The sequence below is a fragment of the Gallus gallus genome, chromosome 2 (genome assembly GCF_016699485.2).
Source record: "Gallus gallus isolate bGalGal1 chromosome 2, bGalGal1.mat.broiler.GRCg7b, whole genome shotgun sequence".
NCBI lineage: Eukaryota > Metazoa > Chordata > Aves > Galliformes > Phasianidae > Gallus > Gallus gallus.
The window spans coordinates 18,133,263-18,160,218 of record NC_052533.1 but is presented as its reverse complement, the minus strand read 5'-3'; the positions used below and the strand labels follow the sequence as shown (position 1 = coordinate 18,160,218).

The 26,956-nt window shown below is 38.4% G+C and overlaps 1 protein-coding gene across 5 annotated transcripts in view; it reads right to left on the bottom strand.

Moving 5' to 3' along the window:
• Positions 1-26,956, bottom strand: part of NEBL (nebulette) — a 247,738-nt gene that overhangs the window by 120,509 nt on the left and 100,273 nt on the right. For 2 of the 5 annotated variants that reach the window (XM_046917574.1, XM_040674966.2), the window contains exons 2-5: positions 11,935-12,042; positions 9,657-9,821; positions 9,485-9,567; positions 6,876-6,976 (exon numbers count right to left, since the gene is read on the bottom strand). Coding sequence is in view for 2 of the 5 variants with exons in the window: in XM_040675028.2 (XP_040530962.1) it covers positions 11,935-12,042 (108 nt within the window). In the remaining 3 variants the exon portion in view is untranslated. The remainder of the gene's footprint in view (positions 1-6,875; positions 6,977-9,484; positions 9,568-9,656; positions 9,822-11,934; positions 12,043-26,956) is intronic. The other 3 variants (XM_040675028.2, NM_204488.3, XM_015281275.4) reach the window with 2 other exon arrangements.

Here is a 26,956-nt window from a genome sequence, read left to right as displayed (position 1 = left end):
TATAGTCAGTGTCACTTTATAGTTCAACAGGAATGCAACACTGAAGTGACAACTAGTTCCTAGTTAGGATAACATAAGAAATGTTTCCATTAGCAGGTATTGCAGCATAATAGGAGCAAACATAGAATGAAACAGTTGCTGCTGAGTGCATAAACTCCACATTCTATGGGAGATGGGAGTAGCTATGGGATAGCTCAAGTCTGGTCCAAAGGACTGTATATGCTTTAGCAGCTGGAGAGCATCACTCAGTTTAGTTTCAGTTGTAATTAGTCCACTTCGTATGCTCTAATTAGGAGATACACTTCCAGACAAAGCTAAAATGCTAGCCAAAGCCATCTTACTCTTTAATATCTGGTCAGTTAACTGAAGTGGCTGTGTGAGAACACACGGTTATTCTTTGCTTTAAAAGGCTCTTAATACCTTTAAATACTTAGCAGCCTTCACCTCCACTCAGTCTTACTATGTCTTGGCTAGTTTCCAAATACCTTAATGATAACACTCAAAAAATAACACCAATAAGATCTACATAGGTAAGGACCATCTGTCATATCCCAGTTACATTTGCATCTTAGCCGTCTCTTCAAAAAACTGTCTTTCAGGGCTCAGAAAGGCTTTCTAGTCCTTAACAGAAAGTAATGGAAAGACCAGAAGGGCAATCAGATGTCATGAAAGAAGTCAAGTTTTTCTTTTAAACACAATGCCTGAAAATTACACTCCATGTTCCTCGCTCTTACCTTTTAAGAAAGAGTAAAGAATCAAATTCTCTTTTCCAGTTCTATGCTACCTGTTACTTTATACGCGTATTCCACTTGGCTTTTTGTTCATACAGAAAGTTAAATTTTCTTTTGTAGCTTCTCAGTATCTGTTCTACCCCTTTTAGAGACAGACCAATTGTTCAATTTCCAATCCCTCAATACTGAGCCTTTCATATCTTTTGCTATAATCTTCAGAGCCAATAATTCCGCTAAATTTTCTATCACCACCAAGCTTTTTTAAGCCTTTCCACCCATAAACTTGTAATTTTCTGATGAAAAGGAACCCAACTGCTAATAATTTTTCAACTCAAGACAGCTTGCCAGCTATTATCTGAGCCAGAACCACACGCTGCACAGAAAGGAATGTTAAACAAAAGGCAGTGCCAAACAAGTGACCTCATTCCATGCCTGCTGCTCTTGCCCTGCTCATATCTACAGCTCTCTTTGTACAGGTAAAGAAATCCTCTGGTCATTTCCCTTTTACTCACAACGCTGAAGCCAAGGGCAACCCAGCCCACATCAGAGCAGGTCTTCCTGCTGAGCAGGCAAGAAAACATGAGGTGAGCTGGATACACCTTCTCAGGTTCCCTGACTCCTTCATTTCCTATTGGTGGTGCCTGTAGGAACAGAGCTACCAAGTGGCTCCAGCTCTGCGCAGTATTGGTACAGTGAGTAAGAGCCCTGAAGACACTTAGTTCTTGCCCTGATGCACACTCTGGATCTTACCACAGCTTCCTCATATTCCAATCTTCCTTTTTCCTCAAAGATCAAATGTGTTGTGCCAAAACTCACACCAGTCCCACTATTCTTCTCAGCCCCCTACCCACCCATTTTCTGGAAACTGGGAACAGCTACCTTACTATGCCCAATCCTATAAAAATCAGTTAACATCATCAACATAAGACATGACTTTGAAGTGTATTTCACTTCTTAGGGCTGGAAAAGGGTTGGACTGGACAAAATGATTAGAGTTTCCATTTATGCCATCATTCTCTACTGGAGAAGGGGAAAGGCAGATACAAAGCAGGGCAGCAGGACTGAGGCTCAGAAAGGCTGAAGACAACCAGCCTTGAAGTTCAAGACAATCACCATTTAAATATCATTTTCTTCAGACTGATCTTATCCAGAGGCCAGTATTTACCCACACAAACTTGCTTGCTTACCAAATGAGAAAAGACAGGAGAAAAAAAAATAACTAAAGGCTGGTGTGAAAAAATACTTAAAAGACTTACATTAAAATACTGTGGTTGCTAACAGGAGGAGTAAACTGGTGTAAGCCAGAGAAAGAATGTTAAAAAGAAAGCAAAGCATTTCTGAAACTAAACCATTATTTGAACAGAACTGAAACAGTCAGAGAGCAATAATTGTGACACTCTAATCTGCTTTTTGGAAAAGTAAACTCTTAGTCTCTGTGATCTCTGTAGACACAAGCAGAAATATCATATGCAAACTTTGTCTACTTCCTCTCTTGTGTTAGGATTGTTAAAAAGTTTAATCATTACACTTACTACAGTGCTGGCTTTGTCACAACTCATGTAACTACTGACAGGCTAAGGAAATCACAGACACATGTGTTAACATGGAAAAAAAATAACTGAGTGCCACAGAGGACCAGATACCCCTGCTGTCAAGGTCAATGAAGCCTGTGAGCATTATAGGGGTGAGACATTCAAATCTCCAGGGATCAAGATTAAAGATGGTATTAGCTTTAGAAGAAGCAGAGCATCTTGTTCTTCAGCAGGAGGTTTAATGCATAAGATGCTGCCCTAGCAACTGATGTGCAGTACAAAAACATCAGATAAGGCAGAATTAAAAGCTGCAATGATAAGCCAGTAATGGACAATATAGGAAAACAAGGAAATTAGAAATTACCTTTTCCTTACAGGCACTTAACTACTCAAGGATCTCTGGAATTACTAACTCCCGATGTTCAACTTTTGGGCTAATCAATTTTTTGGCATTCTAAAAACTTAATTTTAATTAGCTCCCAGGTTGAGTTACTATGGAAAGAGATTTTATTTCATTTTCTTTTCACTGTATGTAAAAACCACGGGCTTCAAAAATACATTCTCATTAAAAATAATGAGTGATATTGATATTGCTTAAATATATTCAAGTGACATGGGAAAGAAGCTGGGGGAAGGAGAGCTCGTAATTATTTAGTTGCTTAGTACCATAAGAGAAAAAGCCAAAGCCATACATTTAAACATCAGAAGCCTCCCAAATCAACTAATTCTTGAAGTCACCTGCATTTTATGACAGAAACACTTCGGTCAGATAACAGATTTGATGCGAAAGAACACTTTTAATACTTGTCTTCATTACAGACTGATTTTGTTGTTGTTGTTGTTGCATAAACCACAGTACAAAGCAGTACATGTTCTAGTCAATACTGGAGCAAAATGTGAAAAGAGATTAACTGTCAATTCTATGCTTACACTCACATAGCTGTTTTAGACTCCAATTAGAATGTTCAGAGATTTTAGTAAGTATATATTGGCATAAGGTTTTACTTCTGCATCTGCTGACAAGAAACAGTAATTGCCATGGATTAAAAAGAAATTCATTAAACACTGCATGACATATTTGAAGATTATTTATTATTTCTTAAATTGGTGATGTTTTTCATAAGAAAGTTGCCTTGCTATTTAATCTGAATATTATATCATAAATAGAAGGTGAAACAAACTAGATACTTCTTTTTTATGATTATTTTAACCAGAAAAAGCCCAAGAGATATTCTGCTAGATTGGATCAAATGTTTTGACCACAAAGAAAGAGACAATTCTAAATTAAAGTGTATCTTATGTAAAGCATCCCATCAACTCAAACACAGATGTAACCAAACACAGGTTAAACAATATCAAAGTAACATTTACTAGTGCCAGTGACATAAATGAATACAATGACTTTGGTTCTGAAGTCGAATGATGCAGTTCTAACCTAACACAAATATATGTTTTAATTATTTCTCTGTAATGCTTACATTTGTTGCTGTTTTCTAAAGAGAAAACATGTCAGAACATCTCTATCAACATATTTACATTATCATTTGATTCAGTTCCCCTTGAAGTCTACAGGTTTGCATCCAATTTACAACTAGCATTCATTTCTCATGCATGAGTTGACCCATTTAAACAGTACAACAAATCCAAACCTTTAGGGACGTCTCTAGACGGCTTGTTTGATTTCCACCACACAACTCACTTTATATTGTCAATATAGTGAGCAAGGTTACAGTCATTCTGTCAAATTTATTTATTTCAATTAGAATCAGAAAGACTATTCTATTCCCTGCTGGAACACCACTGAAAACTTTTAGAGACTTTGAGATATATTTTAACTTGATAAAAGCTCAACAGCTTTTGCAATCACTTAACTTCAAATGAAAACAGTGATACAGAAGAAAATAAGGAATATTTACATTAATTTCTTCTCTTAAAAAGACTTCTGAAATCCTAGGGAAAAAATAATGATAAAGCATTACTATACATAAAAAAACTTGATTTTTAAAAAGAGTGAAAATGTTTTTTTTCTGATAGAGTCTGAGAATAAAGCCAGATGGAATAAGAGCATTTAAAAAGCACCTACAGGGGTGTCACATCTGCTTCCTTCAACTACCACAGATCCATTTAAGCTAAAATATTTCCCCTTACATCTCTGAGGACAGTTTCAGCCTCACAGTTGAGAGGGTTCTTTGAGCAGTTATCAACTGCTCACTGTTGGGCTGCTGAAAGAGATCCTTCCCCAGCAGAAATTGTCCCAAGGTCACCTGCCGTTCAAGTCCAAACACTCAGCTCTGAGAGACAAGCAGTTCCATTTTAGACAATCTGCTGATACAGAGGTTTTTTTTCACATATTCGTAGCTTACCACAAGTTCACTATACATTTGGGTTTAATATTTCAATGGACTTACCCAAACACCCACCTGAATTTGCACACCTAATGCTTTTACAGGCAGTATGGGATATAATAGCTCAAACTATCCACTGATGACCATTATAAATTCCTGCTTTTAACACTAACAGCTTTTCCAAATACAGTTGCCTCTCTTGGGCACAATTCTGTTTTCCAGCTACTCATTGGTAAAAATCCTTCCGTTCTTTCTGTTGAAGAGTTATGCATCTTTCCATTTGTGTTATAAAATAAGTCATCTTTCAACATATTACTGATATATTCTAAAGCTTTTCCTGCTCTGGATCAGGTAGCTGATCTTCAGCAGGTGAAGAGCATCACCCTGTTATGGATGGATACTGGCTTCACTACACCCATGGAATACTACCTAATGTGACTCCTGCAAATTTTCCTGTACTTAAGTTTGCTACTTTATTCAATTCTACCTCTGCTGACAGATCCTTACACAATGACTGTAGTGAGCAGCTGACCATCCAAAAAGTGTTCTTCATCTTGGCATTTCAGAGTCAAAAAAATTACGTTTTTTTTTTCCCATGTGTTTGGATTTATTGTCATACACATTACAGGGATTAAGAAAACTGGCAGACCAACAAAGAGTACCTGAGAAGGGTATGGGGACAGTGAAAGAAGTCAGCATCACTTGGTGCAATAGGACCATACTGCTCTAGATTCTCAATGATTCCCTTCTTTCCAGTAAGCAGCTGTAAAATTCCTTAGCAAAGTTGCGCTTCCCTCTGCCTCTGATGGACAGCCAACATAGAAGGCAAGGCTTTACTCTGGGTGCCACTTACTGGTTATGTGTGAATACTTCAATCTCTATAGTTTAGTTCTTTATGTAAATAAGAGCTACATAAAAGAGGATTCCAACACCTTCCCATTTCTTAAAACATACTGAAAATGATTTGATTCCATACAGTAAAGTGAGAAAGAAGCTTTACAGAAAAGTCCAGAAGGAAGTTACTGGTTGTTCTCACAGGAACATTTTATGGTATAAAGGATATTGTCTGGCACAGTAAAAATATAATCAATGAAGTAGTATTACAAGGCTGAATGCTTGTTGACTGCTCTACATGGAGATCAAAGTAGGAAGAAATGAAGAGAGCAACAGGCCATTATATAATTTGATTTTTTACTGAAAATGTAGGAAAAGAATTCATATATACAGGAGCTAACTTAACATAGTATTTTCCTAACTTTAATAATACTTTAATAATGATCATTAATGAAAGATTTTTCATAGAAACATAGCATATTTAAGTTGAATATATACTGAAGTTTGAAAAGCACTGACAAATATCTCCAGCTGCTCAGTTAGAATGATTTCTATCAAAAATACTACTTACATTTCCTTACACTTATCATTTCTTAAACATGTGTTCAGTCACCATACAAATTTCTGAAAGTTATAGTTTGTGAAGCTGCATAAGAATCTGTTTGCAGAAAATATTCATTGTCATCTAAAATTAATGTGATCCTTTTCCTGCATCATTTCCAAAGCATTAATTAGGACTCTGCATTTAAAGGCAGAATTACTTATACTTACTTGGAATAAAAAGTCAAAATACTTCAACACAGAAATAACATAAAGCCAAAGGACAGTGGGCTTCTCAGAATCTCTATTTGTATGCATCTATAAAAAGTAAGACTAGAAGAGGAACCGAGAACTGGGACAAGGTTGGAAATGACTCTGTACATGTATGCTTTATTGCACAAGAGCACAGTACAAGCTCCATCTTCTTACAGAGGTACACTTATATTAGGAATAGAAATTACATATTCAACCTCCTATATTCCAACCAGAAAAAAAATGTGATTGAATGTGTTATTTGTTTAATTTCATGAGTTACATGCAGCATAATTGAAATGCAGTTGTGTGGAATTAAACCTACAGCATGCCAAGTAATTAATATCTCTTGGAGCTGCATTAAACTGTTAAAGGAAGAAGAAGACAATCAGCACCATCGTGAGCCGAGTCTTGTACATCTGCTACATGCATGCAGCAGTTCATAAACTGCTACTCTTGTTATGTAACAAGACACAGTTGTTGTATGTGATTATATGCATATTTTATGAACAAAACAACTAAAATCATGCTTAGTAACATAGAGACAGTCAGATCAATATGAATCACTTCAGAAGCAGTGAAAATCCCAGCACTGACTAGAATAATATAAACTTTTTCTGTATAGAGTTTAACATGCTTACCCAGTCTCTTCGTTGATGTGCCATGGCAGGTTTTGTGAAATGTAGACATGCACGCTGCAATCAGTTTTTCTTGTTTCCTTTCATGCTATTCTTCTCCTTCACTTGAGTTCAATGCAGGGAAAAAAAGTCCTTAGAGACAAGTATCTGCTGGCATTACACTGTGAATACTACAAATGAAAATCCAGGCCTTGTTCTTAGTATCTTCTGCCAATTTTGTCTACAATCTGTTTTGGCAGTTTGAGAGTCTTATGTTTGAGCAAGTAAGCAGGTTGGTCAACTGTGCCAATACATTCCAAAAATGGAGCTACATCTCAGTATCTGTTAGGGCCAGTTTCTAGTTACAGATGTGCACAAGTGCAGTAGTAATATGATTTTAATTCCTCTTTTGGTTTTGTACATATGTACATGCATATATATATATATATATATACATATATATATTTGCACATACATTTGTACCATATCTGAGGCCATGCCCAATTCTTTTTCTTCATGTCTTTTTTCCAAAAAAGAGATGTTTCGTCCTCCATCACCTCCCTTGAAGCCATATAAATTCAACTGAAGACAGTTAATGCTTAATATTAAAATGAATTAAAAAAAAAATTAAAGCATGGAACATTTCAAAATCAAAGACACTGAATATGTAGCATTGTAGCCTCTCATATTCAAATTTAAGAATGTTACAATATTTTCATTTGCAAAATTCTATTGAATATCATCAAAACATATATACCTAAGAAAAATGCAGTTTTATGTTACAATTCAATTGTATTTGAAAGCAATGCTTTAAATTATTTCTATACAAATAATCAAAGAGTTCTGTTAATTTATTCCTTGGAATTAGGGTGTCTAAATAAAACTAGTCGGCTGTATTTGCAGCTTTAACAAAATCAACTATACTTAGGTTCACTAACATCAATGTAAAGCTCATCTCCCTCTACATAGAGGAATGATAAAATCATCTTCTCTTTGCTAAGGACCTTTCTTCTTCACATGAGGTCTTAATCAAAGTGGGATACCTTAGAAATATGCTTTGTTTTCCTTTTTTACCCTAAGTTACAGTTCCCATTTTACATATCATTTATACCTGCTGGAAACAGAGTCACTTACATATAAAGGAATTGCAAGACCACATTTTGCAAGCCCTCACGTGGAAGAAGGGCACAGACATAAGCTGCTCCTTGCTCCCACATGATTTAAGGTCATATTAGCGTGAAAGTGGAAGTGAGAAATGCCTATACAGGGACTCAGTGTAATGAGGACAACCCCTACGAAGGCTTCCATCTACCCTTCCAGTCACACAATCTAGCAAGAACTATTCAAGAACCAGCCTGTATCTTAATGAAAGCTTGACATCACCTCAACTTCTATGGACTTCTGCTTTGCTATACACCTTGCAGAGATTTACCAGGAACAGATTTAAGATTTTATCACAAAGGATAAAGCATGCTTCAAACCATACAGCTAGACACAGAAGTATAATAAGTTGCAGCTCATTGCAGCAAACTGTTTTAAGTGTTTAATTTCCCCAAAGGAAAGATTATTAGATTCAGCACCTACTTCTTCATTTAGCCATGTGTTATGAGAGATCAATAAATAGATTTTTGCCATCTTTAATTATTCTGTTCTTTTGCCACCTTAACCTAGAAGATCAGTTTACAGTTAGCCTATTGGCAAAATCACCTATCAAAATACATCTTGTTGGGTTTTTTTTAATTTAGAGAATACTTGCATTCATAATGAAAATCCTCTCTCAAAGTTCTAAATGGACAAATAATACCACAAGGTCTTTAATAAATTAACACATTTCTCTGCATGACCAGCATAAATTTTGTTTGTATTAACATGCCAACATTTTGTTTGTATTCAAGAAACTTCATTTGCAGCAGAAGCGATGAAAACCTTGTATTTGAAATAATTGGAAAAAAAAAAAACAGTAAGTTATAAGCATTTTCACGTACGTTAATATAATGTTTTCCAATTTTAAAATGCCAGCTCAGCCACAGAAAGGCTGCTGGAAGTCCCACAAATTCATCAGTTAAAAAAAGCTGCTTAGGTTATGTAGCATTCTCTACATCTTGTATGCCTGGCTTATGCCTTTCAAGCTAGCTCAGTACTAAGAAGCTGCAACAGCTGTAGTTTGCAATAGCTGATCCTGAAAGTCCCAGAGAGGCTTTGTGATTCTAACAAGCATGCTATACATCCACAGAATTAGGCTTCTAATGCTAAAAAGAATAAGAAACATGAGAGTACATTTCTTTGTTTTCCAAGAAATCCCATTCTGTTTCTGATATATCCAACATGCTACGAAACAAATTCCATTAGTTTGGGCTAAGTCCTCAAAAGTAGTATTGCTGGTGGCAAAATAGCAACTGAACTCCAACCTTCCTCCATCAATCCGCTCTCCTCCCACTCTCCCTGCTCTCTTTTCTCTCATAGGGCTTATATTGATAGCATAAGATATTCTTTCAAAGATCAGTGCACCTCATTAGTTTTAATCTACCTTTCAAAACATATTATCAAGGCAAAAGACAATATTTTACAAAGATTTCCACTAGATAATAACTATCATTTTTATTTATCTTCATCAAAAATAGCTATGCACTTACCCCTTCAAGGAAGCAGTTACAATTTTGTTTCAAATAGGCTCTTTGAGAACTTTCTAATACTTCAAGATGAAATCAAAACAAAACTGAAAATTAAATATATATACATATTAGCATTCTTCCATTTTGCTACATATAAAAAGTAAAATTATTTAAAAATTATTAAAGTGCTTACCTTTCAATGTCTTGTACCCTTATTTAGATCCTTAGTCCATGATGTATACTGTTTATCTGCTAAATATAAAGACTACTCTGTGTGGAATGCATTTCTATAATAGAGGAGTTTGCTAATTAGATTCAAGTTGTGGCCAACGCAGAATTATCTTTCTAGGATGTAAGGCTAAAAATCAAATGAGATTAATTTAAAGAAATGTAAATGAAATGCAATTTCCTTTATAATGCACATATTAAAATTCCATTTTATCTAGATTAATTATTTCTAATAGAGTCCATGACTTAAAATCTGTGTCACCTAAACACATCAAGAAAATAAAACAACTCTGTGTTAAGACTGGAAAGAACAAATCTGCTTTGTTAAGGCTGGGGTAGTTAGGAGTGAAGAGAGAGGAGCTGTACATTGAAACAGAAAAAAAATATAAAACAGTTTTCACCTTCAGAAAGATATTTCTGGGTGTAAAAAGGCAGATAAATATGTTTGGTTCTAGCATCAGACAGCATCATACATTATGCAGTAAGGTCTTCTGCTACAAGAGTAAACCCCTTATCCCAATCCAAAATAGAGCTGGGGAGAAAACCGTTTACCATATCACAAAACATCTTGAATTTGACTTTAATTTTCCAGATTTCAACAATGGAAAACCTGGCTTGCTTTGAATAAGAGAAGGAGTATGCAGGTGAGCTGTATCATACTATCCTACATTCTGATGTTGAAGGTACTAGGCTTAAAAGATCTAAATTAAATTTCTTGGTTCGCCAATATCCAAAAATGAATACCGTAGGCCTGTTGTAGGGTACCCCACTCAGCCTTTCCTAACAGAGCAGTTCCACACAAGGGATTAAGTATTTGAGCACTGCTTGTTTCATCTCCTTGATGTGTTCCAGAACTACCCCACACAAAAGAATCAGCCTCGCTCTAAGAAGCTATGTAGGTCATGAGAGGACCTATAAGTTAAGTTCCTGGTCTGAATAAAAATGCAGCTGATTAAAACCAGGGACTCACTGAAGTTTCCCAGATCCCAAACTGAAGTCTTAATGGCCATGCTTTTTGGCACTCTGAAGGATGCATCCTTCTGTCTCACAGATCAGAAATTTCAGTTGGCCCCAACATTAACATAAGATATGAGGTTATCTACCCACAGGATCATGTGCACAGCTCTTAAATTAACTGCCCTCCCAAGTGGCCACGGCTCCAGGAAATGAAACCTCAATTTTTCACCTCAAAGACTATCTCTGGACATCAAAATCTTAAGTAGTGAAGATTTCAACAAGAATGAAACATCTCCATTGGTGTGACAAATCACTGTTATTTAGTGACTTTTTTCTAATAATTTCCCAACTTGAAGAAATATTTTTCTTTCAGGTAAAAAAAAAAACCCTCATTTTCATTTTCTTCTGATCGTAATTGCAGTCTGATGCCATGCTAGTATTTTATCACTAAAAATGATTTAAAAAAAAAATTTTTTTTTAAACCCACAGGGAACAGTTCTAGTAGAAGCAGAACAACCTGGAGAGAAGCTAAGGAAAAGCAGTGGTATGTATTCCATATGTTTCTAGCACACACTGGCTGTTACCTGCTTTACATGTATCATAAATTGCACTATGTGTCACCCGATCCTCCATCATGCAGTAAGCTAAGTGTGTGACAAATTAATACAACATAAATAACTTTTTCAGTGAAAATGTAACTCAGAAGAAGTCCTATTTTTAAATATCCCACTCTTGAAAGCATTCTGCATTCACTTTCTAAGCCAGTGAAACACACAGTCAGGGTTTTCTATTTACCATTCCCTTACCAACTTGTGAACTTTATCATGCACATATTTTCTTTTAAAAGTCAGTATTAAAAGTTTTATTTGATTTTTGCAAGCTTCATCTTGCAGGTTAAGATTCAAAAGCCCCTGCTAAAAAAAAAAAAAAAAAAAATCACTTGATAGTTTATGTAATTTATATAGCTTATATCTAAATCAAAGGTGCAAAAGTATTCTTATTTCCCAGCAGAATATTTAAAAAAAAAAAAATGTGTAAAAGCATTTTGGTATAGAAAGTACTATGAGCACACTTGATGTAAACTGGAGAGGTGAACACACATTACCAATGTGCTGTACAAGTCCATGGTATAAAGTTGCACACACTTCAAAATCTAGCATACACAAATCACTCACCAAAATCAGATTCTTCACTCTCACAGACTGCATCAGAAACATCAACAAACACTCCTTTTCTTAGACACACTATTTCTCCACCTCCAACCACTTGAGGTGGCAGTCACATACATTACTGATTTGTTCCTGAGTCCTTTTCAGTCTTTGTAACTCGGGCGTATCGGTCACAATACTGAACCCTCTTCCTTTGCTTTCTTCAAAGTCTCTTTTGTATTTTACCTACAGAATAGAAAATACAGAAGAACAGGGTTGTTTTTATTTTTCAGAGTGTGTCCCTAGCAAGTGGTATTTTTCTCTCACTGTAAATAAAGCACTTGTGAAAGGTATTTAGCCCTTAAAGGGAAAGCCTTCCCTCATCCAAGAGCAGAGACAGACAGCAACTGGGCAAAATTTCCTACTACTGAAGCAATTGCCCCCTAAGGTTCCAAGAAGGCTCACCTCCACACATACTTCAACTAAAGAGATCTCTCATTCTCAAAGCAGTAACTATAGAACACTGGATACCAACATAGCACCAAGCAAGCACTTACTTTCATATACAAAAAAATAGCTATCACTAAATTTGTAGTCTTCTACCATACAGTTTCACATTTCAGACTCTTCATAACGAGTTCACCATCCTCTTCCCCAGTTGAAACATAAATCACATATAAAAAAAGACTGCTGCATGAAAAGAGCATTTAGGAGACTGCAAAGGCAAACATTCATAGGTTAGGAAATAGTTGCCTGTACAAGCTCAATTTGTCCCTCTTGTACAAATACGTTAGGATATTGTCTTTAATCGGGTAATCATACGTTATCCTTTGACAGGTCCCCTTCTTTATTCTGTCCACAGCAGAGATCGTTCTAAACATGGTCACATCATTTTTTGTACCAGATCAATCAAATCCTACTGTCAAGGTAGGGATATTACTTTCTTCAGGAGTTTTTCTACATCTTTCATCAGTCATTAACCTTATTGCATCTTGGAAAGTAGGAATGACGTTATCTGCACTTCACCTACAGCAACAATAGTCTCGGGGTATCCAGTTTCAGAATCCTAAAACTTGAATAAGTTCAAGTTAGACACTTAAGTTGCATGTATGAATATCCCGCATTTCTGCAAATCACTCCCAGATATCTCAATTTCAACATAAAGAAACAAGATAAGATATGAAAAATCTTGAACCACTGTTGAGTCACAAGGAAAAAAACTGTAGCAAAGAGCTGAAATACCTTTCTCTCCATGGCTGAATTCAACTACTTTATCCATAAGCATTTCCTTTGCTTCCTGTGCCCCCTGCTTTATTTGCTACAGACAAATTTTGCAACACTTGGCAGAGCAGTTCCATGAAAAGCAGTGTTCTCTATGCAGCGGATACCCAGAATACCTGTTGTTTATGCACCAAACCCTTTGTTCAGAGTTGGCTTCATCTTATTTGACCAGCTAGCATTTAAGGTTATGATGGTGATACACAGGGAAAAAATACCCCTAGGTCACAAAAGTAAAGTTTCACAAGGCTATATAATTCAATTTGTCCTGTCCATCCTAATTCTAGAAGTGCATTTTTGCAACCTTTGCATTTTCTCTGAATGCAGTTTTAATGTATATAATTTTCATCAGGAAAAATTCTAGTATGGCATTCTTGAGAGTCAAGTTTATACAAAGGCCTATCACATACAAATCCACACAGCACTGCAGTAAACGATCACAGCAACAAAGGAACATTTTTCCTGTGTTCTACCTCCACAGCATGAGTCCAGCCTTTTGGCTTGCTTAGGCTGCATGAAGAGGAATTGTGGGCCACATATAAAATATATGGCATAGATGATGTACATACGTAACGATTTTTTTTATTATATACTTTTATTAAAACACTTTTTTAAAAAGCAATAAAGACATAAAACTTGATTGAATTTTTGAGTTGAATATCTGACTGCACAGATATACACTATATTTGAAAATTCACAGGTAACATAGTTACATGTCAACTGAAAATGGACTGCAAATATACCAAAAAATTGATTTTTTCAGCAATATTGAAACCTGTTCTCAAACTCCTTTATCAAAACGGAAAGCACGACTGCATATGTTTCACTGTTCACAGAACTGTGTCTAGCCAGTGCACCAATATGCATAAAATCATTTGCCATAACATGACTCATCACGCCCTGCACCCTCCCCATGTCCCAGCTCCAGCCCTGAAGTGCCAATCACACACAACGTGTGGCTGCTGGCCATGAGTGTGCTTCCAGAGCTGGGCCACTCAGCAGGGCAGAGCGGCCGCCATGACGGCTCAGGGCAGGGATGGCTGCAGGGCAGGCCAGGCTGCATGTGGCCCATGGGTTGGACGTGCCAGTAGTACAGCCAGCTGAAATTCATACACGCGTCATACACAAAAGACTTTATTCTGTCTCAGTAATCTTTGACTGGTCAGCCCTAAACACTAAGACAACAGAGGAGTTCAAGGAAAAAAAAGCGTCTGGAATTTTGAATAAGGGAATAAAGGTCTGTCCCAGTGTCAGCCTTGGAAAAAGTTGAACATTTTGCATAAAAATTCCAGTTTGGACCTGAGACAGACTGCTGACATGGCAATGTTCAGTCTTACTGCTTAAAGTTCAGCAGAATTACAAGCAACTGAAAACACCATGCTACAGTGGGAAATGGGCTGAGCCTTGCCTGTAAGGGAGACTACCTATTGTACAATAGGGCATTTCCTGTTATTTGTTCTAAATGTACTGGCCTTTAATTTCAAAGGACCTTTATTCATCTTGTAAAGGAACACCAAAAGAAAACTGGGAGGGAATTAGATAGATTTAACTTCAACTTAATTTAGTTCTTTGGATTAAAAGGATTCCTCTCTTAATAAATTGCTACATAGGAGTAAGGTTAAATATATCCTTCAGAACAGCTACGCTGAAATCATTAAAAATGCAAATGATTTAAGATGTTGGCAAAGTTAATATACACATGACTGGGATCTTACCATCTAACTTCAAAATGTGGTATTGGGTTACAAAAATCTCAGAGAAACATAATGGTTCATTAAGACCACCGTTCAGTGAAATATAATTACTAAGAACAGTGGTTATTGCAAATTCAAAAGAACAAAATCTCTTCAAGTTTCCAGAAAATATCAAATAATAAAAATGTCATCAGTCACTTAGAACTGGGAGCCAAAAATTCCTAATCAGTATCAAAAGTAGATATAGATGAAGAGTGGAAAAAACAACTGCTGACTTCAAATTTTAAATAATTTTTAAAATATTGTTTTTAATAAAGAAAAACTAGGTGCACCTAAAAAACAGATTTTTGTTACCCTAAAATCACGGACTAAAATGCAGCTTAATTACTCTAAGCCATTTTTTAGTAGAAAGGAATATCCTGTATATGAGCTGTAAATATTGCTATAATTAGTGATGTCAGTAATTGGAACTGTTGAAATTCAGTTATGAAATGGACACGTCTGTAATCTCTAATGACAGTATCATAAATCCAGCCATTTCCTACAAAGCTGCATTTTAGCAACTCATGACCAAACTCCCAGCCAGTGGTTTTATAATGCCTCCCTCATGGCTCCAAAACGCAGTGCTGTCTCACAAATGCAGAGTACCTTCAGCAGTGAGTGCCCTGAAAAACTGATCCTTTGAGAAACTATGTGTGGCATAAACATTAGAAATAAAACAGTAATAAATCACCATGAATGAAAAGGTTTAAAGTGAAAATACTTCATGAGAAATAACTCTTCACAGACCCACAGTGAAAGGACTAAGTGATCCAGCAGATCTTTAACAAATCTGACTTAAACCCATGACATCAGCAAGATATCTTTGAAAGGCCCAAAGATGGGACTGTATATAAGTCCATTTATGAAGTCAGCACGAAGCAGCCAAGGACACAGGGTTTGCCTTCTTACTTTGCACATAAAACCTCATGTTGGTGAAAGTGCTGCTCCCTATTTTGCAGATGTACTCAGTATTTGGCAGCAAAGTCACCTATTAAAAAAACCAAGATTATTTTTCCCTGGGAAATGTAAATGTAAATATAAATAAATGTAATATAAATGTAAATGTAAATATAAATGAAGCCTCAGAGATTGTCCCAGTCTTGAAACAAGGAAGAGGAAGAATGCAGAAGGTTGGGGAGGCTGAGGGCCCTTTTTGGGGGGATAGCAGGGAGAAGACACAAAAACAGTAGACAGAGCTCATGCAACCAGCAAAATGCAGATCATGGACATGAATCCAACAGAGCGTGGTGTAAGGCCCAGGTGAGTCCATCAGACAGAGAAGGGTGTGTGGTCAAGGCACACCAGTTATCCAGAGTGGCAAGTGGCCCAGCTACATCTGTCCATCAGAGGACATGAAACCCATAGAGGTGAACCCAACATGAGATGAAGAACTGATGGAAGTGATCTACCTCTGGCAGACATGCATTGTCAATGCCCCCAGCATGCTTTCGCTCTCTGTCACAACATCAGGGCAATAGCATCAGTTCCCTGTCTGCATCACAGCCTCTGCCCTCATCATTAACTTGGACACAACAAAAAACATCCTGATAAGCTTTTTCCATTCCCCAGGCCTCATGAATCATAGAATCATAATCACAGAGTAATCATAGTCATTAAGGAAAAGACCACTAAGACCTTCTTAGACCGTTGACCCATCCCCACCGTGACCACTAAACAATGTCCCTAAGTGTCACATCTACACATTTCTTCAAAATTTCAGGGGCAGTGACTGCACCACTTCCCTGGACAGCCTGTTTCAGTGCCTTAATAATCTTTCTGCAAATAAATTTTTCCTAATATCCAACCTATCAACATGAACTTCCCCTGTCACATCTTAAGGTCATTACTTCTTGTCCTAAGTGAAGAAATGATGCCTCTTCTTCATGGAGCCCCAAGGGAGGCTCATGTTGAGTATTAGGAGAAGGTTCTTCACCAGAGAGTGGTTGGAAATTGAAACAGGCTGTCCAGAGAAGCAGTCACAGCACCTAGCCTTATTGAGTTCAAAGAAGCATTTGGACAACACTCTCAGAAATAAGGTTTGGATTTTAGGTGGTCCTGTGTGGAGCCAGAAATGGATTATTTTTGTTGTTCCCTTCCAACTCAGCATGGTTCTGTGATTATTCTCTTGTGCTTTTTGGCACCTACCCTTAGTCCAGAATCATTTACAGTAACAGAAGTGCATATCTACTCTGAAATCACTACACAAACAAAAAAGGCAGAGTAGCAATTCAGCATGACGGATCCTCATGCTCTCACCACCACTGGAACTGTCAATAATGCAGATCTCAAAAACTCTTCAACTCATCTACACATCAAAAGATTATTCAGTCACTCCAAGCAAATATTAAATCCCAAAAAGCCTAGGCAATGTCAGAGTTGATTTCCTCTACAGACGATTCTTCACATCCTTGTATGTATCAGGTAGCTACACTGATAATCTGCTCCAAAACTACTGTATAGCCCTCAGAATGGCACCACCACGCCTGAAGTGGAGCAAGGAAGGAGTCAAGATGTGGCACAGGCTGGAATGGAGAATGGTTCTCATACCCTGAGTTCTCCCTGAAAGGAACATTCACAGTCAAGTGTTTCTACCATACCCCAGCTATTTATGCATTTGTTTAGGTGTGTTTTGTTTGAGGCTTGCCCAGAGCCATCTGCTCCTTCTGTGCCCAGCGCACATAAGTACTTCCCAAAGGTCACCATCTGCTGTGCACTGGTGTTTGCAGACAGGCAGGAAATGCTATAGAATCACAGAATCATAGAATCGCTAGGGTTGGAAAAGACCCACAGGATCATCCAGTCCAACCATTTGCCCATCACCAGTGGTTCTCGCTAAACCATGTCCCTCAACAGAACGTCCAAACGTTCCTTGAACATCTCCAGGGTCGGTGACTCCACCACTTCCCTGGGCAGCCCATTCCAGTGCCTGACCACCCTTTCAGAGAAGTAGTATTTCCTAACGTCCAGCCTGAACCTTCCCTGGTGCAGCTTGAAGCCATTCCCTCTAGTCCTAAAGTCTATCCAACTGTACAGGACCTGGATGCACCTACTGACAAGGATATCTTTGTCTGGATGTGCTTCTTCCATACAGCACCTAAGTTTCTGGTTTTACCTTCACTTACCTTGCTTCTTACAAACTTAATGGCAAGACAGAGAAAAGAAATCAGGCTTTATGAACATGACTAGAAAATGTTTACAGGTAAATCAAATATAAAGAACGATTCCCAGCTGTCTCAATGAGACCTTCTTTTAGTTGACTAGTTTCTCTTCAGAAGGATCTGTAACATCATCTTGTCTTACAAAGCTAGGTTTCAGTGTTCGCATCTCCTAACACTGTCCATAGTTCTAAATCCTGTTCACCTCCTGCTAACATCAGGGGAACATTTAGTCCCCTCTAAGACCTTAACATCTGGTACTCAGCCTGCCTGAGAACTGCTCCTTCTCATGGCAGTAAAACATTGGTATCTGGTTAGAGCAATTGTCCACTGCAAATCTAGCACCTGGAAAGCAGGAAGTGGGAATTGCCCACAGGGCAGGCTAAGCTGTCCTTAATATTTTCATGTGAACTGGAAACTAAGGTCAAGTATTTCTTACATCAGTCAAGGAGGTACAAGCACAAAAAAGGCCACCGACGAGTGCTGCTGGAAGGAGGGATTTCAGAGTGAAAGACTTCATCCCCTTATTCCTTTAGTTTTACTGTCCTTAGTCAGTTAAAGGAATCTGTGTTAAAAGCGAGAAAAGCTGTAAGTAAAACAAAAACAAAAAAAAAAAAAAAAAAAAAAAAGGCAATTGTTCCCAACAGTTGTTAGAATGCACACACGCATTTTAGAAATTTTCCTTTTAATACAGTTAGAAAAGCAATTTTCACAACTCACAGCTCTGAAACGCTTGCTGTAATAGTTGAAACTTCTTGTGAGAAAAAGGTTTATCAGTCGAAGTTGTATTAAATCTGAAACAGCTAGCACAACAGCACTACAAAAAGCATTTGCAGTCATACAGAGTGAAAGGTTCAAGTGCCATCACTAGCATTAAACGTGTGCCTTTCTATGGACATCATTCAAAAACTGTGCAAGCCTTCAGCGGAGTCCCACAGGGTACGCCTGATCATGTCTCCAGCCATCTGTAAATCTCTTTACTGTACTTCCCTGAGGACCTTCACAGTTCACCAGGGAGCTACATCTAACAAGTATCTTGGACTCGATGTCAGAACATTTAAAACATTGGATGGGAGTAAATTAAAATGCATAAATAGTAACTGCAGATAATGTCTCTGTAATGTGGTCTCTTTATGCGCAGTAAAAGCAAAGGCAGAAGAGTTCCAGACTCTGAGATGTGCAGGGACAGGAAATTGAAGGCAGTGAGAGATCAGCAATTTCAGAATGAGAAAAAGATTGAGCCCACAGTTTGGATATACTGCAACAGCATGCAAACAGTAGCTGGAATCAAGTCAAATTACCACTGACAAGAGGGCAGTCTGAGACTGCTTCAGCAGACTTACATCCAAACAAGTCACTTATGTTCTACTCCATCAAGTTTTTTCCACTGAAACAGCTTGGGTACTTCTACCCAAGAAATTATTTAAGCGCCAGTAAGTATGTTTCTGCAGTGATTTGCACCTTGTTTTGCTAATGGGCAACACAGAGGTCATATCCCTTCCTATTAAAATATAGCATTAATGTTCTCCAAAGTCTGCAGACGTAGAGAAAGCTGCATAAAGAACGAGGCAGTGGCAGATCAAGCTGTTTTCTACTGACTTCCAGCAGCAATTATCTTCCATTCAATTTGTGAAAGAAACCTTAAATCTACCATTTTGGAAGCAGTTCCATGCAGAACTACAGCTGCAGTTTCACTGCAGTGGGAGAGATGAGGCAGCAACCTTTCTGAGAGATAAATATTGTCAGATCTTCCATCCACTCCCTATCACTCCGTATATTCTGTGTTTGAACTCGTTTATCTCTAAGGAACAGAAGCCTGAGGAGGTGAAGAATTTCCTACTGTGTCGCAGTGGAGGTAGTTCTGCCTTTGCTACATTTCATCACCAGGCAGAAAATGAAAGATTGATATTTAAAATCTAAATGCAACTTGATAAATTGTGTCAAATTTTAATAATCTCCTCAAAAATGAAACTTGTAAACTTCTTCAAATCGTGATCAGGTGAGAATTATAATAATCATCATCCAATTATCAGATGTAAAGGGAACAATAAAAAACATTTTTAATGCCACATATATAGATTTTTTTCTTAATCCTGGAATATGCTGTTAATACCAGAATCTGAACTAACTGCTTTCCCCATCAGAAAGGAGAACCTCGAGGAAAACAATGAGCTCCTGAGCAGTGTGCTCTGAAGGAAGTACACAGCAAATTGCAAGCATGTGCAACCCTGCTTTGCCCACCTTCTAGGGTGGGCAGAAAATGCGCAACTGCTGGCTTGGTAGGGCATCAGCACCGAGCCTACAAGTCCTGCTGAGGGGCAGGATATGTTAGCTTGGGCTCAGTGCCACGCTGAGCACGGTCACACTGCCTTTAGCTGGCTCATAGTGCGAGCCTCTGCATGCTGTGTACGAGAGAGATAACCCAAAAATGCACTTACTCTGAAAAGTCAGGCAGCCACAACCATGCCAATTCTGGGCATAATAATAATAATCCATCCCTCCACGTCTGCAGCCTCAAAATGAAAGAAAAGAATAATACCATCTAATAAATCTTCCAAGTAATAACGTCTTGTATTGATCCAAAGGCTGTAGAAAAACTCATGCAAAGAATCAAGCCAAAACTGAGACAAAAAATATGCCATGGGATGCAAAGATTGACCCCAGAAGGGATGTTAAAGAAGGTTGACCACAGAAAATTGTAATGCACACCAAGTAGGCAAGGTGCAGTCATATATTACCAAAGGTAACCAAAACAAACACACACTAACAGACAGCAAAAGCCAGCATATGACGTGCAGGAAAAGAAAAAAAAAAAATCTGTAAAATTCTCAGGACCAACTGCCAAAAAGACAGGGAACATTTGCTGCTGTAGCACAATCTCAGAATGGCTGAGGTTGGCAGGGCCCTCTGGGTCCATCTGTCCCAACCCCTGCTCCAGCAGAAACACCCACAGCAGGGTGACCAGGGCCATGTCCCCGTCACTTCTGAAGGTCTCCAAGGAGGAGAACCCACAGCCTCTACGGGCAGCCTGTACCACTGCCCCTGCGCAGCACAGAAGTGCTTCCTGGCATTCAGATGAAACCTCCTACATTTCAGTTTGTGTCCACTGCCTTTTGTTCTAGAAAAAAAGAGACAGAAATCAATCCAACTGGGGAGGACCAGAATGCAGCCCAGAACAAACTGCAGAGGAAACAGCTGAAAAAAAACTAGATTTGAGCAGCATAGATATATGGCACACAATAGGCATTATAGAAAATGATGAAATGTAGTGCAGTAACACCTCCTGGCCTCAGCTTAATAAACTCAGGGTCTCTCATGTCTGTCACTCAGAATTAATGGATCATTTGCCTTTAGGAGCTCTTACAGAAGTCCCTTGCAAATGCTTATTCTGTCCTTTCCTGGTTACATCTTGGAAATTGATATATCAAGTGGAAGCCTGCAGTGCAACCATAGCTGCAAAATCTATAGCTACTGTACTCACGGTGCCCCCTTTGCTATATTATGGACATCTGATGCAAGCAGTTCCTCTGTGTAACTGAGCACAGAGAAGAGGCACTACATGCCATTTCCATTTAACTATAAGCAGAGTCTAAAATCCTCAGGATTTTTCTCCCCTAGGTATCTTTCTGCCACTCAATAACAAAGATAAAATCCCAAGCTACTGAAGGCACACTGGTGCTTTAGGACAAAGTTTATTTCTAAAAATTAGAAGTAAAAAGCGAAACAAAATGTGACAGCTTATAAAACCAGACTTCAGTTAATGCCTGCAGCTTGGCACCCATTAAGTAATTTTGGTTAAATTCAGGCTAGAACGTAACAGTAAAGTTCTTTGAGGCTGAAAATACTCAGTCTTGTTGTTTGTTTTAAAGTGAAAAGAAAAAAAACATGAATGGAAAATCGTACACTTAAGAAAGGTGGTTTCACACCAGAAAATACATAGGAGACAAATCGGCCACCTCTGTTGAAATTTTCATCTATTTTCAGCTCTGAATGTCAGCCATTCTTAAGAAATTCCAGCTGTAGGTGCAAAACAATACACAGAAAAACTTTTTGCCGTGAGTAACATTCCGAAACCAGACATTTGTGAAGGGAACTGAAAGACTGCAAAGATTAATCTTCAGAGTGGTTCATTAGCTACATAACATACAAAGAGAACTAACTTTCTCTAGAATTGATGCAGCCTCCCATAAATGCAAATCTAATATCTTCATCAGCAGAGTCTCAGATATAATGATAACAATAAGCAGAGCAGAACTGAGAAACATGGAAAACCCATACACAGTTCCAGAGCTACAGCCACATGAACTGAGATCAGAAGATGCCAAAAGCAGCAAGCAAAATCACTCCTGCAACCTGATTCTAATTGCCTTTTCTGCATTTGCTCTGATGCTGGAATCATCAGGAGGTTTCCAGCACCTTCAAATTGTCTTTCACAGTGAATCCCAATACATTCATTAACAATAAATAAATAAATAAATAAACATACAGAGAGATAAGATTGAAAAACAATCTAAAAATCACCTCTTTTTTTTTGTTTCCCCAGAACATAAAGATACAACTAATTTCCTTTAAATCTTCACTGGGATCTTTTTCCTCTCTGCACATTTGCCCTTTCCTGGCAAGCCTGTGCTACAAGACCCACATATCAAAAACTCTTAGCCACATGCTCAAGGGAAAGCAGCACAGTGAGAGCGCAATAACTTGAGGACAGTTTGAACAGAGCTGATAGTAACAGCCAAATTAGGTCACTTCATTTGTCAGTTATGTAAGGGAAAACGCGCAATGAAAATACAATTAAACCTTTCTTCCCTCCCCCATCAAAAATATTTGCTGCTCAAAGTCTCACTTTTACATTCTTAAAACGAGATCAGATTATTAAATCATTCCCTATGCAAGGAGTTCACTTTTAAGATCTTCTCTAGGAACCTCAGCTAAAGCTTGTTATAGTTAATAGGAAAATTCCTAGTAATTTCAGTTTATCCCTTAATACTGTCACTAATCCAGCGAGCTCCTCAGATTGTGATAACTAGTAGGAACAGTGGGCTCCTTGGACAAAAAGCAGATACTTCTGATACCGACAGCTCCATGCAGTCTAATCCACCACTCTGCTTTTGCAGTGAGCAGAGAGAAACGGGCGTTTTCAGAGAACTCAGCCAATCCTCAGGAAGATATTTAAAACACCTTAAAAGCACCTTCTCTTACAAAGACTAGCTGGCTACTTCGGTACTTCCACTGCAGGTATCTAGGGCCACATGAAATGAACTCCATCCATAGCCATGGTACCGCCCCACTGCTCTGTCTGCACCTCTCCTGTCATGCTGTATTTTCGTGGTCTGCTTCAGAGTAAATATGTGAGCAGTTTCCTAAGGCTTCAGAATTCTAGAGCTACACGTGGATACTGCTATGCACAGCTTATCATGGTGTGCAATCAGTTTTCAGATGCAGAGACTATCAGCTGCAAACAGCATGGTATTTTTTTTAAATTGAGAGCTGAATCACCAGATTTTTCAAGCTGTGCCTGTAGAGCAATATGTAAAACCAAACTAAAATAGTGGTTATTTATGATGTGTAAAGGAACGAGAAGGGCAAGGTACCCTTTAAATGCATCCATTATTCATTCCTACTGAATACACATGACTTCTGCTTCAAACAGCGAGGGATATGTTGTGAGAGATGCCCTTCTAATAAGAACAAGGCAGGAATGTTAGTACCAGAAGGTTCCCTGCAGGCTAAAAAGTGACAGTTGGCTGGGCTAGGATCAGAGCAAAAAGCGGGGTGAAACAGCAGGGCCTGCTTGCATAAAGAAAAAAAGCAGAAAGAAAAGGAAGGCTCCATGACATAGAGAAATGATTCCAGAAATAAAATCAAAACTTAAAATAAATTAAAAAAAAAAAAAAAAAAAAAAAAAAACCACCATGGAAAGAAGAAAACCCGTTTCAGAAAAGAAAGGCCAGGCATCTCAGAGGAGCAAACAGGGCTGCATGTTGCATTTCTTATCAGAGATGTTGGCTAACAATGGGCAGGAGGGGAGGAAGGGAAGAGAAAGAGGAAAACAGTTACAAACAATCCTGTTTCAAGTACTCAAGGCCACAGGTATTTTCGTTTTATAGGGGGGGCATTTTCTTTGGATTTTTTTTTCTCCTTTACTAATCAGGGAAAACTAGGATACAGGTCATTGTCTCTTAGGAAAAGAGGACTGACATTCCGCATATATCCTACTTTGACTGCTTTTAGCTCTTGAGAAGGTCTATACAGCTGAGTTTTACCATTAATGTAAAGTTTTTCTCTTGAGAGCGCTGATGAAAAAAACATTGTCAGAGCTTTCAATGTTTGTTCTTACTTCTCACCTCTAATAAGCAACAGCTTATCCCTCCCTTTCCCTTTCAAGGCAACTTAAATTTTTTTTTTTTTTCTTGGTGGGAGACAGTAATGACAGGGAGGGATGGTCTAACAGTGAGGAAATAGAAGGCCTAGCACGTGACGTAAAAACTCCTGAAGTATACTAATTTTCTTAGATATGCAATGGTTTGCATATTTTTTCAGATATTTGTTTACGTGAAAGAGAGAGGGCTCAGCCCACATTCAACTAGCATACTATTCCCCTTTTTAATATCTCAGGAAATATCACATCCTACAGGCAAGATGCAACAGGGATTTCAGTCTCTCTTGTCCCATTCCCATGTCCAGGGAGGTATATCACAAAAAAAGGCAAATAATGCTTCTGAGAGCAATACAAGCAGCTGTACAAATCGAACTGGCTGAAAAAAAGACCCATCTATAAGGTCTGACAGTCCAAACAGCATACCCCCTGCCTAATAGGACAGCAAAGATATGGACAATTAACAGAGAGAGGCAAAACCTCTTCTGCAGTCCCAATTCCACCAAGTCCACAAGTCAAGACATAGTCTGACTGCTGTTGCTTTACTTGAATCTGTGCTTCATATGTAATACTCCAGTGAATGTTTATTACTTGCAAAGATTTTCCTCCAAAGCCTACCAACTCTCATCTGATAGAATAATAGAAAAAGGCACAACTATTGGCAACCGCACTATGTGCTTTCCAGTATATTTTAAGAGATTGAATACAAACTTCCCAAAGTTGCCCTTTTCCTTGATATTTTTTAGTATTTCCTACTGTAGGAGAACATGTTACCTAAATTAGTAAGTTTGATCCATTGGTATCTTGCCAGCTTCAATGCATATTTGCACATTTTGAGGAATGTTAAATATTGTAAAATTAGTACTAATATACAACAGAAAAGAAGTGTGAAGAGAAATGCTATCTCTTTACAGTGGAAAAGCCCCAAAAAGAAACATCTTTATCATTCCACACAACTACCTCCGTAAAACACATTTGAATTATCATGCTTTGGTTGGTTAGACAGGCTAAATAGGAGCAACACAGGCAGGCTCTTTACGGGTGTTATTTACACTGATACATTGTTTTTTAGATTATTTAATGATTGCCAAGCTTAAATGCACATTTTAAGTTCCACCTGTTGGAAAAATAAGGAGTATTTCAAGAATGTTACCCAAAGTGATGGGAAGTTTGAAGGGATGCCACACTGATGCCTTTTCTCTGAAAGCTCCCCAGCTGCTGAAGCAGTCTGCGGGCACTGCAATGGGCCTGCTCTCAATTTACTGCAACCAGCAGGAACATGGACCTCAAGAAACCCAGCTGCAGATGTAGTTCGTGTTTGAAGGGGACCATTCCGCACAATGGCTTGCAGTTACCTAGGAAGATCTCATCAACAGCAAGGCAATCACTCAAAGAGAGCAATAGTGAAGCGCAAAACTTGCCAAATGAGGATGACTGCCTCTTCTAACGCTTGCAGAACATTCTGGAAACAGGAACATCATGAAATACCTTACATGATGGCAAGCAAAGAAATAAAGGTGCCATATGTCTAACACAAGGCAGAAGGCTCTGAGAAGAAAGTACAGTACTGCTGTAAGCACTGTCAGACCATAGAACAAGAAAGAATTGTACAAAATTACAGTCAGAGAAGAGCAATAAGGCTCATAAAAGCACTACAAAACAAGACTTATGCTGAGAGGCTGGGATTGTTTAGTCTGGCAAAGAGGAGGCTGAAGGGAGACTTCATCACCCTCTAGAGCTCCCTGGAAGGAAGTAGCAGAGAGAAGGGTGTTGGCCTCTTCTCTTAGGTGACAAGTGATAAGACATAAGGAAATGTTCATCTCTGAGCTCAGTTCACGGTGCTAGGAGGTGTTGGTAGCACGATTTTGCTAGGATATAGTATGGGGGTTTATCTGTCTTCCTTCTACAACATCTGGCGCACTAAAGTCCTAATAGTCCTGTGGAAAACTGTGACCTAAGTATGCACGTTCTCGCAGGGTGTGGTTGGACTTCATGATCTTAAGGTCTTTTCCCATCTGAATGATTCTATGAAATGAACAGATACAGATGAATCATATCCACGGCATCAGAGACAGCTATTACACTAACCAGCATCACGTTTATAACACATTTATTTCCTCATCTCTTACACTATTTTCCTGTCTCCTGCAGATAGACTATAAGCTCTTTTCAGGCACATCCTGTTTTTTGGTCTGAATTCACACAGCTCCTAGCAGAGCATCAGCCAGGACAAGAGCCAGTGGTACTGGAGTAACCTCAGTACTGCTGAGAGCTGACAAATTTGCAGTTGTTCTCTCTGCTGGAACTCAATCAGGGTGTTAAGACTAAAACCTGTGCTCCCAGACCCACAGCCATTCAGTGTTCACAAAGTGTGACACAAAGTACTTGGGGTCCACAGATCAGCAGGGTCCAGGAAATGGGCTAGAAAGGCAGAGGAAGGAAGGAGGTGAGGAGTTGATCCCCTCACTGGCCCTGACCCTGTGTCAATATGGTGCGTGAGTGTTGCTTGTCTCAGATGTATCAATACTGACACAGGCACTGCTTATACCAGACTTTGGAAATGTGTGAGAACTACACATCTGAACAGCTCGTCTGTCACTATACACATGGTG